At 62.8% G+C, this 17,360-nt stretch overlaps 1 protein-coding gene across 1 annotated transcript in view; it reads left to right on the top strand.

Annotated features, from left to right (window-relative positions):
• The first annotated feature begins 5,971 nt into the window (after window positions 1-5,971).
• The window catches only part of KCNQ1 (potassium voltage-gated channel subfamily Q member 1), a 345,053-nt gene continuing 333,664 nt past the window's right edge, over window positions 5,972-17,360 (top strand). Inside the window, exon 1 of the mRNA XM_067747923.1 lies at window positions 5,972-6,348. Coding sequence (XP_067604024.1) covers window positions 5,972-6,348 — 377 coding nt within the window. The remainder of the gene's footprint in view (window positions 6,349-17,360) is intronic.

The raw sequence follows: 17,360 nt of genomic DNA on the forward strand, positions 1-17,360 counted from the left end.
GGTCGGCTGAATCCTTCCTGCCTCTTCCTCCTCTGCGCACCCCTGCTTTGCTGTTGGCCCTTCACCCGGCCTCCCTGCCTCCCTCCCTCCCTGGCCCAACCGGCTCACCTGCCCTCCAAGTCCACTGTTGGCTTAGGCCCTGCATGGGCTCTGGTTCTGCGGGGTGGACAGCGTAGCTCCAGGGGGCCAGCCCCATCGGCCGAAGAGCCAGGTCGGCAGCACCAGCAAGGTGGACAGGGGCCCTGGCTGGGAAACGGCTACCGCGGCCTCACAGGATCAAGCCCAGGTCTCCCACCTCCCTTCTCCCAGCGGCCGGGGACACCCGGCAGCTCTCTAGTAAGGAAAAGCTTACTGGCTTATCAGATGACCCAGCACAGACACCGCCTGGGCTCCTGGAGTGCACGGCGGCCTGCTGCCCCCAAAGGGTCAGCTGCGGGCAGTGGGCGGTGGGCAGGTGCCCTGGGACGGTGGGGAGGTCTCAAGTCCCGGTGATCAGAATCGGGGCATGTCGGGCCCCGGTCCTCACTCCCCAGGCTACGTGGGCCAGGCACGTGTCCCCAAGGGTCCCACGAGGCTCGGAGGTCCCTGACTTCACCCCATCAGGTCACACAGGAAACTGAAGGATCAGTGCACATTTTAGGGGTGATTTCACCAAAGAGGGCCCCAGGTGGTGACGGTGCATCCTTGCAACAGCTGGACTGGCAGGCTGAAATAAACTCAAGTCAATTTCACAAGCCCTGAGGCAAATTCCCAGCAAAGCTACTACAAGGTGGCCCTGCCAGCTGGAAGCTGACCCGAAACCCCAAACCTGATTTTTCTGCCCAGCGTTTCGGCTACTCAGGGCTCCTGTGAAGGTGACCCTACCAGGTGCCAGCTGCCCCGGGGCCTGGTCACTGGGCTTTGGATTCTCGGGCTGGTCCCTAAGATGTCCCCTTGGAAGGGGAGGGGGAGGCTCAGGGGCCGGTGGGAGGGGACCTCGGGGTGCTTGCAGCTCTGGCCACGATGCCCTTCACTGACGCCGAGCACCTCCACCCCGCCGCCCCAGCACAAAGCAAGTACCGGCGGCCCCACACTTTCCTCTTTTGCTTAATGTGGAGGCATTGAGCCGCGGGAGCACCCAGAAGGCCTTCCTGGCGGCTGTCTGGGAACTTGTGAGAACAGGGTGCATGAGACCAGGTCGTGTGCTGTCAGGTGACCTAACCTCAGATCAAAGGAGACACGCGGGCAGTGCCCCGCTCTCTGACCGGGCCGGCCGGACCTGGATCCTGGGCTGGGAGGGGTGAGTGAGGGGACGAGGCTCTGCGGGCAGGGCCCAGCCGCCGAGTGACCCGCAGAGCCAGCTGGGGCGGAGGCGTGGCCCCCGGGGGACGGCTGCCTGCCCCCGATTCTGCCCCAGCGCTGCTGCCAGCCCCCAGGTCCCATTGCTCCAGGGCTGCCCTTAGGAGCGGGGATAGAGTGTCCCCTTTCCCTGTGTGGTCACAACAAGGCTTGTGTGCACACACACACGGACCATGTACCGCCATACACACATACGCAATACACGTGTGCACCGTATCCTCCACAACCTGCCCACACGCCATACCGCGTGCACATGCACCCAGAGCTGTGCCCCGTGCACGGCCAGCCCTCAGCCTTCCTGGCCTGCCCCCAGCGCGGCACCTGGGGGAGGAGGGCGGGTGCTGACAGCGCTGGGACACCCTGTGGCGCTGGAGCCCCCACTGAGGCAGGCTCAGCTCAGTCTGTCCTGCCCCATGAGACTGGCTGCGACTTGTACCCCGTGCCGGCTAACTGGAGCGACCCTCCGACAGCCCACGGCGGCAGAGATGGAGTCAAGTCAGAGCCGGAGGATGCCCCTCGGCCTCTGTCCTGGAGCGGTGCCCAAGCTTGGGGTCCTCAGTGCCCCCTGCCCGCGAGGGAGGGAGAGGAGTTGGCTAAAACGCAGAGTCCTGGGAGGGTGGGCCTTGCCGCAGCACAGATCACCCCCTGCCACCTGCCCTGCCCTCGTCCCCTAGCTTTCTTCATCTCACTCATCCCCCTGCTGACCCTGGGCCCCAAGAAGGCCGGCCTCGCGCACACGGCTCTACGGCCGGGGCGGAGCAGTGCCCGGCGTATGGCGGGTGCTCGGGGGACGTGGGGAGTGAATGGGTGAGTGGGCAACCCAGCCGTGGGGCTGGAGGTGGCCGCCAGCCAGGAAGCCTCTGGGCGCAGCCCTGGCCTGGACCCCGACCTCTTGGGGGCCGCACAGCCCTCCCTCCCCAGCCTCAGTTTCCCCCTGTGTTCGTGACGACCTCCGGGCTCCTCCCACGGCTGGCCTGGCATGGGTCTGGGGTGCCGAGGGGTCTTGGCAAAGTGCTGCTGAAGGAAGGTGAGTGTGGTGCTTCCAGAATATTCTGAGGCCCGGAGACAGCCCATGGGCCTGAAAAGCAGGAAGGCGGCCCCCGGTCCACGCACGTCCAGGTAGATCCATCTGCCTGTGCGTCCAGGACCCCAGGGTGTGACAGGAGCATCCCGAGCGACCGAGGGGCAGGTCCTGGGGAGGGAGGGGGCTTTCCGGGGGGGGGCCTGGAGGGCAGCCGGGGAGCCAGTGACTGGGTCAGGCCCACTTCCCACCTTTGAGCAGAGGCCCTGGAGGCCTTTCGGCTTGTGCTTCCTACTCCTGTGTGCTGGCCCTGCCCCCCCGACCCCCCGCCAGCCCTCTGCCCTCATCCTGGGCCCTTCCTCACTGGAGCCCCAGCCCCACTTCACTGCACCTGGCTTCACTCCCCCAACCCAGCTCTCCCAACCTCCCCCAGGCCCCCCACCAGCTCCTTTGAGCTTTCGGGGAACTTGCAGCGACCCCTTGTTGTCTGGCCTCCCATTCATTGCAACGTCCCTGTGCCAGGGCCAGGACCCCCAGGGCTGGCTCCTGCACAGCTCAGCCCCTGAACCCCCAGGTGCCTGGGGGGCTGCTTATCATAATTTTTAAAATACAGAGACTTACACAAAAGTAAAGCACACAGTATCAAGACTGTATCCGCCAGCTGGCTCAACAATGACCAGTTCAGAGCAGGTTGGTTTGATCTCCACCCCAGCGGCTGCCCCTCCCTGCTGATTATTTCCAAGCAATTCCCCAAAGTCGCATCACCCATCCGGAGACACTTCAATCCATACCTACGGCGCATGCGGCCTCTCGTTACGCTGCAGTTCAGCGCGTACAGAGAAGGCAGGGCAAATGCTTGACTCTGTCCTTCTTCAATTTATTTTACTCCTTTTCAGAATAATGAGCCCTAGCCTCCGACAACGGGCCAGTGGAGACTTCTTAGTGTCATTTTGAATGAATGGATAAAGATATCTGGTATGTTCTAATCCACACTTCTTTTTGCATGCAACAACTTTTCAGCAGACAGAGCTAGAAAGTATTCTTGTTTTAAGAAAACAGCTGAGGAGTTTATGCTAATATTCCCAATTCAAATTGAAAGATTGATTCGCCCTTTGATTTTATATTTGTATCTCTTTTCTCTTGTCCTGAAAATCCAGGTTCCTGAGGAATTTAACGTGATATATACATGACCCATATTACACGGATGTATCATTTCAAGGCAACAATACTGATATCAATGCTAATGATATGACTCTTTGGGTTCCTTTTGTCCTCTGAGTGTTAGTGATAATATTGATAACATCGTGAGCTGTACCAAAGCACGGTTCAGCTAACTGAGGGCCGTCCTGGCTGTTTCTAGCCTTTTGCTGATACAAATAATGTCGTAACAAGTAGCCTTATGTGTATCTTATCTTCTGTATTCCCCACGTATCTTTGGGCCAGTTCCTGGAAGTGGAACTAACGAGCCAGGCTAAATAATGCCACCAGGACCCCCTCCCCACTGACAATGTGCCAAGAACACCTGCTTTCCCTCGGCCCTGCCCATGGAAACTGCGGTCCAACGTCTGGATTTTCGCCAATCAGACAGGTGAGCGATGGTCTCTCAGTGTACTTTCAAATTTGCATTTTTCTTGTTGAGCGTTTTTTCCTAAGTGTTAAGATCATGAATCCCTTGACCCGTGAGCTGTTCATGCCTTTCGCCCGCTTCTCCGCAGGGTCGTCTATCATTTTCTTCTCAGTTTTAGTTGTTCTTTATACACCAGTGCTATTAATCCTTTGCCCGTGCAAATTCTTGTTCCAGTTTGTCACTTGTCTGTTTTGTTGATTTCAGCTATTGTCTCTGGATTTCAGCCACAGCTGGAGACGTTCTCTCTACCTAGAGTTTGTTGAGAAACTCACCCATACTTTCTTGTAGAACCTATATGGCTTCATTTTAGCGTTTACATTGAAGCCTCTGATCCACTCGAAATTTATTCTTGCGTGTTGTGTGCAAGATGGATCAACACTTTTCTTCTTTCTCTTTGACGCTCCAGTTGTGTGTTGGCACTGCCTACTAAAAGTTCTTCTTCCTCCTGCTGACTGGGGTGTGGATGTGCCGACACTTCATTCACGCGTGCCTTCATTCAGAAAGTATGGACTGAATGTCTGCAGGTGCCCTGGCTGTCCCCCAGGCCCTGCGGAGGCGGACTCCCCACCTTCTTCTGGCTTTCTGCCCATTTGTATCCTAAGTGATGCGCTTCCCAGCAAAGTTCCATTGTCTCAGCCGCCCTGAGTCTCCACAGTGCCTGGCACAGGTTGGGACCCACTTCATTCATTCTTTCTGCATATACCAACTGTGCCGGCTCTGTACAGGCACCATCCGAGGTGTGGGGAGTCAGGGGTGAAGGGCCGAGCTGCACTCAGTCCAACAACAAGAGCTGACTTTCTGATGAGGGAGTACGTGAAATAGATCAGCCCAGGGTGCTCAGTCAAGACCTGGGACGTGTCTCCTAGGTTATGGGTCCCTGAGGTGGCAGGCAGTTATCCCCCTGCCCAGGGCAATGTCCTGAGAGAGGCCAGTTTTTTTCTGCTCAACACCCCTTCTCCACCCTGATGTCAGGTCGTTGTGCAGGGACCCAAATGCCAGTGCAGGGTAGGGGACCCGTGCAGTCCTTCTGACCCTGTCACCCACCTCTACATCACCCCCACCCAGGGAAACCTATGGGACACAGCATCAGCCCTGTCCAGAGGGTAAGGAGGACAAAGCCTCTCCCCTGACCTGCCCAGGCAGCCCCTCCTGCCGCGCCCCTCTCCAGACCCCCGAGGCATCGCCTCCAGGAACCCCCTCATCCTCCCCACGCACACGGCTCCCCATTGGGCCAGCCCTGACCGACGATGGCCCCGATGGCCCTGCCTGGCCTCCAGAATCCGACGGCCCTATGGGGACCAACCCGACCACACTCTCTGCCCGCAGCACGCGCGCTCGCTCGGGCGCTCGGATTGTTCGCGGGGCTAACCGCCATCCTCCTAACGTGCCCCGCCTTCCCCCTTCACTCCCACCCTCTTCTGAGTAACTCAGAGGGGGTGAAGCGGCTGTCTGCGCCCCACCCCGTCCTCCTGCCCGGGCAGTTCGTGGTCCCTGCACCTGCTGACCCCGCGCCTTCCTTCCTGACTTGGCTGGGGGCTTCTTGCAGGCCTAGCAGGTGGGCTTGGGGAGGGCGAGCACGTGGGCGTAGGCGGGGCGGAGCGAGGAGCGCAGAATGGGGCGGACCGAGCAGATGGGGCGGGCGGGGCCGAGAAGGTGAAGGCTAAAGGGGCGGACCCAACAGGTGGGCGCCGACGGGGGAGGGACCGACCAAGCAGGTGAGCGCACTCGGGGCTCAGTCTACCGCGCTCCGTGCGCCGACGTTGGTTGGGGGCGGGGCGTCCGGCCCGGGGCGGGGCTCGCCAACCCCCGGGACCCGCCCGCGGCCACCGCCCCCTCCCGGCCCCGCCCCCCACGCCCTGGCGGGGCGGGCAGCGGACCCGCGGCCCGGCTGGCAGCAGCGGCCGCCCGCACTGCGCCCCGGCGGCCGACTTCGCCGCAGCTCTTCGTGCCGCCGCCCGGCCGGCCCCCGCGGGCCCTGCCTGGCCATGGCCGCGGCCACCTCCCCTCCCAGGGCCGAGAGAAAGCGCTGGGGCGGGGGCCGCCTGCCGGGCGCCCGGCGGGGCAGCGCGGGCCTGGCCAAGAAGTGCCCCTTCTCGCTGGAGCTGGCCGAGGGCGGCCCGGCGGGCGGCGCACTCTACGCGCCCATCGCTCCGCCAGGCGCCCCGGGGCCCGCGTCCCCCACCGCGCCCGCCGCGCCCCCCGCCGCCGACCTTGGCCCGCGGCCGCCGGTGAGCCTCGACCCGCGCGTCTCCATCTACAGCGCGCGCCGCCCGCTGCTCGCGCGCACTCACATCCAGGGCCGCGTCTACAACTTCCTGGAGCGCCCCACCGGCTGGAAGTGCTTCGTCTACCACTTTGCCGTGTGAGTATCGCCGCCGGCGGGACTGGGAGCTTTCCGCGGGGCCGGGGAGGGCGTGGGGGGAGCGCTGTCCCTGTGCCACCTGCTGCCGCCCGAACCTGGTCGGAGCTGCGACTCAGATCAGCCGGGAGGTAAGGAAGGGGTTAATGGGAAAAACAGAAGCAGCGGGGAGCTTGTCTGTTGAAGTTCAGGGACGTGTGGCTCTGACCCCGTGGGGGTGGGAAGCTCCCCGCCGGCGCTGCCCAGGCATGAGTGGGGGGAGCCAGCTGGGAGGAGTGCGCTGCCCAAGCAGGCCCGCTCCTCCCTGGCGGGACGGTCCAGGTGTTAATCCTTCCGCGGGAGAACGGGGGCAGGGGAGAGAGTTCCCCGGGAGGGGCAGGGAGGCAAGAGAGGGCAGGGCCCGGTGCCCCCGCTGGTGCAGCAACATCTCAGACCCTCCCCGGTCCAGGCGGGCCCTGTGGGGCGTCTCCAGGGCAAGCGGAGCAGGGTTGCCCCACAGGGTGGCAGGCCTTGTGGTGTAGGCTGAGGTGTCAGCATGGCCGCGGGGAGTGCCCACGGCGCCGCAAGAACCCAACCAGGCTCTGGAAACCCTGGGTTGAAGCAGAGGAGCCTGGAGGGGACACACAGGGTGGTGGGGAGGAGAGAGGTCGGGCCTCTGATTCCACTGGTCGATCAGAGGAAGCTGTGCGCCAGACGAAAGCAGCGCCCTATCGGCAGCACCTGCCCCCGCTGCTTCCCAGGTGGCTCTGCTGCCAGCCGCCGTTGCGCGTGCCTGTGTGGGGCAGGGCGGGGCGCGCTGGGACGGGGCCACGTGGAGCCCTCCCCCACCGCTCGCGGCCCTGCTTCCCTGCTGCCTGGCCAGTGGGCTCTTGGTGTGGGGCCGGCCTCTGGCCCGGGAGCCTCGGCTTGGCCATCCCCGGGCTGACCTCGGAGGCTGCTCTGGGGCTGCGCGGGTGACCTCCCTCTGGCTTCCCGTTGGTAGGGGCAGGTGCTCGTCCCTGCCCCCTTGGCGGGCCTGGGGCTGGGAGAGACCTGGCTGGGGGGTGTCCAGGGCCCTCTTTTGTCCCACTCCGGTAGCCACCACCGGAGCCCAGGGAGCAGAGGGGCTGGCTTGGAGCACGGTCTCAGCAGGTGCAGCAAGGTGGGGCGGCATGACCTCAGTTCCTCACCCTGGCTCCTCTGAGCGCAGGTGGCACTAGGGTTGCTGCCCTCCCTGCGGAGGGGCAGTCCTTCCAGAGCAGGAGGGCAAGTGGTGGGGACAGTGTCCTCAAGCCTCTTCCCACCGCCCCCCCCCCAGTCCCCGCCTGCCGAGGTGTCAGAGGGAGCTTATATGTGGCCATGGCTGGTCTGCGGGAGAGGGCGGCCTTGCCCTTGTGTTGGGGTTTGGGGGGATGTTTGCGTGCGCTGACCCTGAGGGATCCTGACCTGGTCTGACTCAGGCTGTTCGAGCGCCCGGCCAACAGCTGGCTCGTGGGTGCTGCTGTGCACGTGGGCTGCCTGCCCCCCAGCCCTCACCTGCTGGACCCCAAGCTCCCGGAGGTGGCCAGGGGTGGGACGGACCCCACAGCCGGTCCTGGAGCAGACCCTGCCCAGCCGCCTCTCTGCCCTGGAACCCTATGTGCCAAGCTGTGGGCAGAGGATCACCAGGCAGTGCAGCAGTGCCTCCGCACCCCTAGGGCTGCCAAGGCGAGAGGCCTGCAGACACCCCACTGGTTCGCGTCCCGGGGTGGTGGGCCCGAGGGTGCGCGCGTTGCCCAGGCCCCCCGGGCGCTGCCGTGCCTGGTGGAGGAAGAAGGCTTGCTGCTCCCCGGAGGAAGTCTCTGCTTACACTTGTGTTTTCTTCCTGATTCTGATTGTTTAGCTCTCGGAAGTTGCTCAGCAGAGTCTGCCTTGCCCAGCCTCCCCAGGAGCTGTAGGGCAGGGGTGGCTTCTGGGGACAGTAGCTGAGTGGCTTCCCCTCGGGGGCCGGAGCTGGGAATGGGGGCCCTCCAAGGGTGGCTTGGTGACCTTGGGTCAGTCTTTTCCCGCTCTCGTCCCCGTCTGTAAGAGGTGTGCCGCAGTCCTCTGTGCAGGGTGGGTCTGCAGGTGGACCCTGGCTAGGCGGGGGACGTGGCTTCCCTGGGGCCCGGGAAGGTGCCCCCTCACCTCCAGGAGGTTGGCAGGGCCCCAGACGCTCTCTGAATTGGCCAGTGTCTCCAGGGGACCTGGGCTCAAGCTGGGAGTGCAGGGGCAACCTGGGACTGAGTGACCAGAGCCTGGCCGCAGCGCTGAGAAAAGGGGTGGACGGTGCCCACCCTGGCCCCGGTGTCGTTCTGAGAAGCGCCCGAGATGGTAGCAGAGAGAGAGCTCTGTCCTTGGTGAGGCAGATGGTGAAACGTGCGGGCTGATTGTTACGACCCAGGCTGAGCTCGGTTTCCGGCCTGGGAAGGATGAGCCCGGCCTTGAAGGGCTGGGGCCTGGGTGGGTGTGGGAGCCGCTGTCCTGCGGGCCCTGCAGGGCTGGGCACACTGTCCCAGGCGCAGCTGGGGAAGCAGGCCAGGATATCCTGTCCCCCTCCTGGTCGGGGAACCCCTGCTCTGGCCAAGAGGAGAGCGGCCCTTCCTGTGCGCGGCCGCCTGCCCCGTCTGCCGGGGTCAGGGGGCGGGAGGCTGCCCCCCCCTGCCCGGCACTGCCCCTGGCCCCCAGCCCTCAGCTGAGGTTCTTCACATCCCCACCGTGCGGCGGCCCCCACTCTGGCTGAGGGCGAGGGAGGCCTGGCCTCCATGCTGATGGGCCTTGGCTGGGGTTGTCTGGTTGGGGAGATGCCTGGACTGGAGAGGGGCCCGGGGACCCCGTAGCAGCCCGCCCTGGCCACTGGGCTGGGCCTCCACAGCCTCCGTCTGTAGAGGCCATGGTGGAGGCTGCCCCCAGCTTCCGCGTCCCTCCTGCCAGGTGGGGGGCTTCCAGTCACAGGAGCCCGGAGGAACCCCCTCCTCCCTCCTTGTCCCTCTCTCTTCTCTCTCCCTCTTCCCCCCGACCTCTCGGGAGCTGCAGGGTGACACATGCAGACTCCTGTCTTCTTCCAGCTGCTCCCACCCATGCAGCCTGGCAGAAGCCCCCGTGCCTCAGTTTCCCCATGCGGGGACAGGTGCCCCTCGTCCCCTCTGTGCGCACCCCCGCTGGTTGGGAGAGGCTTGGAGGTTGTGGGGGGCTGTGGGGAGGTTTGGGGGAGGGCCCCGGCGTGCGTCCTGTCCCTGCCCTCCCGCCACCCCGCCTTCCCCAGGCTCCCGAGGACCTTGCGGTGGCTCTGGCGGCACCTTCAAGCAGGTGTTAATCATTGATGACGCTGGCAGCGTTCCCTGGCGGTTTGCTGGGCCGAGCCCGCCCGCCTTTCTGAAAGTGGAGGCCAGTTCCCTGGTCGCATCCCCCCACCCTGGCCCCTGGTGCCCGTCCCACCCCAGGCAGACCCGCCCAGAAGGGGAGCTGGTCAGGGAGGGCGGAGGGGGCCAGGCTCTGGTCTCCCCACTGTCCCCTTTGAGACGCCCGCAGTTCCCAGTGGAGCTGGGGGAATTCCTTCTGGACCTTCTCGCTGTGTCACCTTCTCCAGGGGCTGGTCCTCTGGTCTCCCCGGCTGTCTAGAGACCCCTCACTACCGCCCCAGACCCAGCCCGCTGTGTTGAGCGCCTCATCGTGGTGTGGCACTAGTTGGGGGACCACAGGTGTCCCTTATGCCAGGGCCACCAGCTGGGGAGGGGGGTCCCGGGAGACCTTGAGGCTCCAAGGGAGGTGGTGGGAGGGGAGGGATGGTCCAGGGGCTGGGAGCGGGGCCAGCGAGTGGCTGGGTGGGCAGGGCCAGTGAGCGCCGAGGTCTGGGGCCTGGAGGCCGCCTGGCGCGGGATGCAGAGTGAGCCAGGCTGTGTGGGAGCTCGGCCCTGGGCAGCGTCCAGGCTTCGTGCCCCAGCGTCGCCCCGTGGCGGGGCCGCCTCCCGAGTCCGCATCCCCTCCTCTGTGGCAGGCGTGGTGGGTGTGGCACCTGCCGGCAGGCTTGCTCAGGTGGGAGGGGATGCCCGCCCGTGCCTGGTTCTGAATCGCCAGCTCCCCTTGGGTTTGGTGCCCGTGGCCTCCGCTTGCACCCGTGGGGGTACCCAGGGCTGCAGGGGTGGGAGGGGCCCATTTGCACTCACAGCCCCCACGCCCTGGGACCTTCCCGCAGCAGGGTCTCGTGAGGCTGGGGCGGGGGCTTTGTCCCGGGGAGGCAGACACGGGAGCAGCTGAGGCCGGCCTGGAGCACCGCGCCCCCCGGGGGGTCCCGGCTCCGCCCGGGGTGTCCGATTCCGATGCCCTGGCTTCTGAAGGTGTCAGGGGCTCGGGCTCCTCCTGCAAAAGCCGGTTCCCAGGTTGGCTCTTCTGGTGTGAACGGGGCTTTGCAGGCCAGTGTGTCCTGGGGGTGCTGCCAAAAGGCAAGTGTGTCCGGCGGGTTAGGAGCCCGCGTCCTGGTTTCTCACCGGCGCCTGGTGCCGTGCGCGGAATGGGGTGGTGCTCCTGAGGGGGGCCCTGGGCTGAGCCCTCCCTGCCTCCTGGTCTGGGCCATGGACCCAGGTAGACTTTGAGGCCCTTCTCAGACCGATGTTCTAAACCAGCTTTCAGCTCGCGTGGCATTTCTCGTGGCTCAAGGCCCTGCCCATGGGTGAGATGGACGGGCTGGGACGGTGTCACGTGTGGCTCCTGTGAGGTGGAGACGGTGTCCAAGGACGCCAGTGTGCGGGGAGAAGGTGCTGGGCCTGGAGGAACGGGGGCCGCGAACTTGAGGCCAGACGAGGGGTTCACTTGCTGCTGGGAAACGCCATGGACGCTCGCGGGTGCTGCTTGGTGCCTGGGCTCCGCTGCGGGGGGAAGAATGAAGAGGACCTTTGTCACCTGGACCCTTCACCTCGGACTCTGTGGATCCAGGCCTGGACGGAGGGTCCAGCGGGCCGACTTCACTCTCCTTGGGGAGGCACCTTGGAGCAAGGGGCAGAGCTTGGAGGCGGCCCGGGGTCCCCGGGGCAGGTTGGGTGACTGTCTGCACTCCCTCCTGGAGGGCAGAGAGGGCCCTGACTTTCCCTCCAGAGGTTCCCCGAGTGCCGGGACAGCCCCACATCTCACGGAAGGCGGGGTGATGGTTGGCAAGGGGCGGGGCCCCAGCTCTGCTGTTGGGCAGGGTGACCGCCTGTGACGCCATGTGCCATTTTTACACGTGGCTTCTGTGATGGGACTTGGCCTCGCGATGGCCAGGTGACCCCAGGTCCCTTCTCTGAGCCCACGTGGGCACTAGCTGGGGTGAGGGTACTGGGGCAGAGGGGCAGCCTGGCTCTCCCCCAGGCCCTGGTGGAAGACGGAGAGGGACGGGCCGGTGCTGCGTGCAAATCCTAGGCCCAGAGAGGGGAGGTGACGTGCCCATGGCCGCACAGCTGGGCACGCTCCAGGCTGCTTCCGATGGTGGGGCCAGAATCCGGGTAGGCCTGATGGCGTCTTGTCCACGTGACTCCCTCCCACCCTGGGTAGGGGTTGTAATGCTGACCCTGGGGTGGCTTGGCCACGTGAGGAGTGGACGCCACCATTTGTCGGGGGAGGGGAGGGGAGGAGGAAGCTGCCTCCTGAGGGCAGTACGTGAGCCCAGAGAGGGCGTCCCGGGACGTGCCAGCATGGCTGGGGCACTGGCTCTCCGCTCCTGGGGCTGCTACCCTGTGGGTGAGTGACTAGCCTTTGGAGGCCTTTGATCTGGCTGCTTTAGGCCTCTTCCCTAAAGCCCTGCTGCCAGAACCGCAGGCTGAGGCTCAGCTCGGAGACCTCCTCCTCCAGGAAGCCTTCCCATGTTGCCCCAGGCAGAGCCATGCCTTCTTTCTTTGCCGTCCCCTTGACCTGGTGCTCGGAGCCCCCATGGTGGCTCAGTCACCCTGGTGCTGTGTGGGGTATTAGTGTGTGCTGGTCTCAGCGCTCCTGCGCGTTAGAGGGTCCGAGTGGGTGGGCAGGGCCAGCCTGTACCTAGCAGGGATAGGCGCTCGGGACAGGGTCACCTGGTGTCTGGCCTTGGTAGCCCAGGGCCCCCCCCCAACCCCCCGCCCCGAGCCTGGGCCGTGGCGGTCAGCCTGCTGCCGGGCAGCTCCGAGCCCCACAGGCAGGCTGGGCCTGATGACATCGTCTGTGGGTATTTTTATCCAGTGACATTCCTGAGCTTGGGCGGCGGGTGAGCTCAGAAAGCGGTGGGCAGAGGCCGCTGGGACCCTCCCATGGCTACGGGAGAGTGCTGCAGGCCCCTGTGTGTTTGAGGGCGGGGGCTTTTCGGAGCCCTTTCCCCCAGAACTTCTCCATCTTCACAGTAGCCCTGGCCGGGGTGGGGGTGCAGATCCTCACTGCCCGGGTGAAGAACCTGCAAAGGGAGTGTGTCCTGAGGAGGTGCCTGAACCTCCGTGCAGAGCGCGGTCCCCACTGAAGGATGGACGCGTGGCCCAAGGAGGCGGCACTGCCGTTGCCCGTGGCGGGCTCAGCGCGGGCGGACCGAGCCGTGGTCCCAGGCGCTCCACGGGGGTGTTGGCTCCACCTGTCAGAGCAGGACTTTCTGAACCGCCCCCCCCATCTGCAGGTGCCGTTCTGCCTTGCAGGGGCTGGGGCAGCGGACGCCAGGGCCCGCCCCGCCCACTCTCGGGCTCTGGGCCTGCTCCCCGCTCCCCTTCTCTGCTCAGTGACTTGTGGGTGGGGAAGCAGGCCCCACTGGGCTCGTGCCACCCCCGGAAAGCTGCTCGGCTTCTGCCTGGATGTCTTACGACGCTGATGTTCCCGGCGTCGTGCCTGGTGTGTGCCCGCTGGCCCTTACCCCCCCTCTGCAGAGGCTCCCTCCGCCGCATCCATGAGGCGCCCGACGGCCACCCGCTTCAGACTTCCCGAAACGCTGGCCTCATGCCTGCCGCTCACCTCGGGCGCCCTCCCGGCTGCCCCTGCCCACCGGGTGCCAGTTCACTGGGGAGCAGGGGCTGTGGGCGTCCCCCAGGGTCTCTCAAGGGTGGGCTCCCTTCTCTGCTTCCTCTGAAAACCACGCCCTCGGGCGGTTCCTCCACATTGTCCTGCCGAGTTTGCTGCGGAGTGCCGTGCGGAGATCTAGAGAAAGTCAGAAAAAGCGGAGAGTCCCCACCCTGCCTCCGAGTCCGTTCAGCCCTGGAACGCTCCTCCGTGTGGAGATAGATGCCCGGCCACGCGGGGACCCCCACTTCACCCCACCCCGGTCTGGGCCAGGGGCAGCCTCCTTCACTGCCAGGCCAATCGTAACCCTTCCATCTGGGAGGGGCCCGCAGAAGGAGCCCTGACCCAGAGGGACAGGCCCCTGCCTCCCAGAGGGCCCCACCCGGCAGAGGGAGCAGCTGGGGGTCCCCGGGGCACCCAGAAGAGCTTCGGGTGGTGCCTGCGCAGCCCTGGAACCACGTGCTCGGAACGTGTCAGCTTGGTGGGTCACGTGGTCTGGGTTTCTGTCCCAAGACATCCGCAGCTGGTGTCTCGCAAAAGTCGCATCTGCGCTCTTGGCCGGGACGGCTCAGCATGTTGGCTACTAAAAGCATCGTGACACTGACATGTGGACAAGCAACAGGACAGAATAAAAGATCCACGTACAGACGCAATTGCGAATGAACGTTTAGCTAACATATAGGCAGCATCTTCACCCCATGGGGAGAAGTTGGGGGGTTTCTAATAGGTGACGCTTCAGGAAGAGCAGGTGAGGCTGGACCCGCTCCTCACACCGCACGCTGGGATGGATGGACCCCAAGTGGTCGGAAAACCACTCAAGCACCGCAGGGAGGCACGGGGGACCCTCTGCAGTGCGAGGGCGAGAGGGTGGGGAGGCTTCTCTGTGACTCCAAAGCCAGTGCGTTTAGGAAGAGGCTGTATGAGAAAGAAGAGGTTTTTGCGTGATGCCACCATCTGGTGGGCAGTAAAGAGACCAGTGGAAATCCGGGGAGAGACTGTGGCACATGCGCCGGGTTAATAGCTCTAAGATAGGAAGCGTTTCCGAAAATAGAGAAGAAAAAACCCAGTGACCCCACAGAAGACAAGCAAGAGCTGTGAGCAGAGCACTGTTCACAGGAAAAGTGGCTGGTGAGGTAGCCCTTAAACGTGTGAGAAGATGCCGACCCACTCGCCATCAGAGACGCGCAGACACGGGCTTCGCTGGGGTCCCACCAGGCTGGCAGAAATCCAGAAGCCTTTATAGACACATGTGGCTGGCGGCCGCCGAGGCTCTGGGGCAGCAGCGGTCGTGTTGCTGGAGGGTCTGCAACATGGTAGAATCCGTGGGGAGGAGGATGAGGCAACGCCTGGCACGGTTATGCCTGCCTGTACCCTCGGGCCCAGCAATCCCACTTCCAGGGACCTATCTTGAAGAGATTGGCAAAAAAAAAAAAAAAAAAAAAAAAAGGGAGTACACCCGCGCAAGGCTGATTGTTAAGGCGTTCTTTGGAAAAGCGCAAGATGGAGAACTCAGATGCCAGCCTGTAGGAAGCAGGTTGGGTCGGCTGCGTGCAGAATATCGTGCAGGTGTGGAAAAGGGACCGTGCAGTCTTCACGTGCTTTTGTGGAGTGATTACCAGGAAGTATTTTGACGTGGAAAAAACCCCACCACACACACACAGTGGATAAAAGTATAACAAGCTGCTGCCCCTTTAATTAAAGGGTACACTAATGTAGATACACTTACTTTGCATTAAGAAACAAAAGCAGTAGAAGGGTAAACGGGAACTTATAAAAAGCTACCTCTGGGTAGGGGGACATGACAGAACCCAAATGTCTCTGAGGATGATGAGATAGTTTTATAGATTTGACTTTGGAACCTTGTAAATACTTCCCGTAACTTTAAATATAAAAGCAACTCCTGATCTCATAAATCCCTAAATAAATCTTAACGAGAAAAAGTCCTTCAAAACCGTAATGAAACAGATGACCCTAAGTCTGCACTGGGGTGGAATAATCCCCAGAAAGACCTTATCTCGGGGGACCTGTTGCCGGTGGGTTCAGAACGAGTAGAGCTAGGTGTGTGCGTGTGCGCTGTTTTTAGTCCTGGTGTCACGGTTGTGATGGTATTTGTTTTATTATTCTAAGGCCCTTGCGTGGGAATCATGGGGTGAGGCTACTGAGGAATTCTGTTGGTGTCGCTGAGAGCTGGAATGTTGAGCACAGACGGAGCCGATGAAACTTAGGTGATGCTAAGCGAAACCCTTCAGCCTGCATGTGGTGAGCAAGCGTCAGCATGTGTTCACGATGATTTTGTTTAAAAACCGCTTCTCTGTTTACATGAAAGGGCTAGAAAGAAGGGCTGGCTCGTTGCTATGAGCATCCCTGGCCCCCAGGTTGTGGCCCCCAGGTGCCCTTTCCCCGGAGGGAAACCAGGGGTCCCGGAGAAACGTCTGCATCCAGGTCTGGGGCAGGAAACATACAAGCTGAGCCTGGACCATTGCGCCGCATGGGAAAACAGGAGCGGCATCAAGGCCCCTGGGGCCACGTCTCAAGGACTTGGAGTCAGCTGAAGGATGTGCCCACGGGCTGCATCACGATAAGTGGAGAGTAAGGCCGTCCTCAGTGGACTGATGGCCTCACGAGGAGCTTAAATCCCAGGCTGGACCCTGCATCCATTTGTGGGCCAAACCAGTGGCCGCCTTTGGAGGGTAGTAGGGAGGCCACTGCTTATTTTGAACCCCAGCAAGTAAAGGGAGAAGACACAGCCCGGGTCCTGCTTCCCCACATGCAGCTGCACCTCAGGGAAACCACACAGCCGGTGAGGTCCTGCCTCTGGGATCCCGGCTGATGCCTGACCAGGCGACTCTGGGGCTGAAGCGTCGCCGTGGCCTCCTGCTGGGGTCGTGGGTTCGGCTTTGAGTCTCACGGCTGCTGAGGTCTCCAAAGCAGAGACGGCCAGACACCCTGCGCCTCTGGAATTTTTTGCACAGAGACCATAATAAATCAGTTACTTGCAGACTCATATCAAAACCCTATCAGTGAGTGGCAGTGAAAGGACTCCCACTGACTCTGCACGATGGTGAGTTGTATAGTGGTTTCATTATATATGACAATGTAATAATAATAGAAATAAAGTGCACGATAAATGTAACATGCTTGAGTCATCCCGAAAACACCTCCACCCTGCCACCCCCAGGTCCGAGGACAAATCGTCTTCCATGAAACCGGTCCCTGGTGGCAAAAAGTTTGGGGACCGCTGACCTACAGGACAAGAGGCCTGATTTCTTCAATGAATAAATGAGCAAGAAATAAAAAAAAAAAGAGGGTGTGGGAACATACAGATTGAAAGAGTCCATAAGAAGCATTTAGGGATCGGTTGTGACATGACCTTAGGTCGTGATTAAACACATCGAAAAAGCCTTGTTCCCAGTCACCTAGTTCAGGGACACTGCCTTTTTGCCACGAGTGTCGCTGGCCTGTGGCTGTGCCGTCCTGGTGTTTCATCCACAGGGTCTGAGTGGTTCCTTCCCTTTCCAGGCAGGGACAGGGACTTCAGGGGTCCCAGGGGCCGTGGAGCAGCCTGGTTAGACCCAGCTCCCCGACTCCCTGAGGCCCCTCGGCCGTAAGATGGGGGATGGAGGAGATAGGAGGTCCTGCCTCTGCAGCTGGGGGGAGGGCCTTCTCTCCCCCAGGCATGGGGCGTTCTGGTTTCTTGTTTGGGGGCCTTGGCATCCTGTCCACTGGCTGGGCTGAGGCCCTGAGCCCCTTCCTGTGGACGGGAGCCCTGCTGCCGGAGGGAGGCCCCGTTCCTCCATGCTGCTTCCCAGCCCCTGACTCCAAGCTTCCCAAGTCTCAGGAATTTGAGGCCTGTGGTTGCTGTGGAATAAGGGGAGGGTCTGGGACCCCTGGGCCAGCGCAGGGCACCGTGTGGAGTAGGTACCCCCGGGGGGGGGTGGATGGACAGGGGGAATGATGGATGGATGGCTGTGTGGGTGGATGGACAGGGGGACAGGTGGCTGGATGGCTCCACGCTGGTCCCAGCACTCACCAGGTGTACC

Source organism: Pseudorca crassidens, chromosome 9, assembly GCF_039906515.1.
Source record: "Pseudorca crassidens isolate mPseCra1 chromosome 9, mPseCra1.hap1, whole genome shotgun sequence".
Taxonomy (NCBI): Eukaryota; Metazoa; Chordata; class Mammalia; order Artiodactyla; family Delphinidae; genus Pseudorca; species Pseudorca crassidens.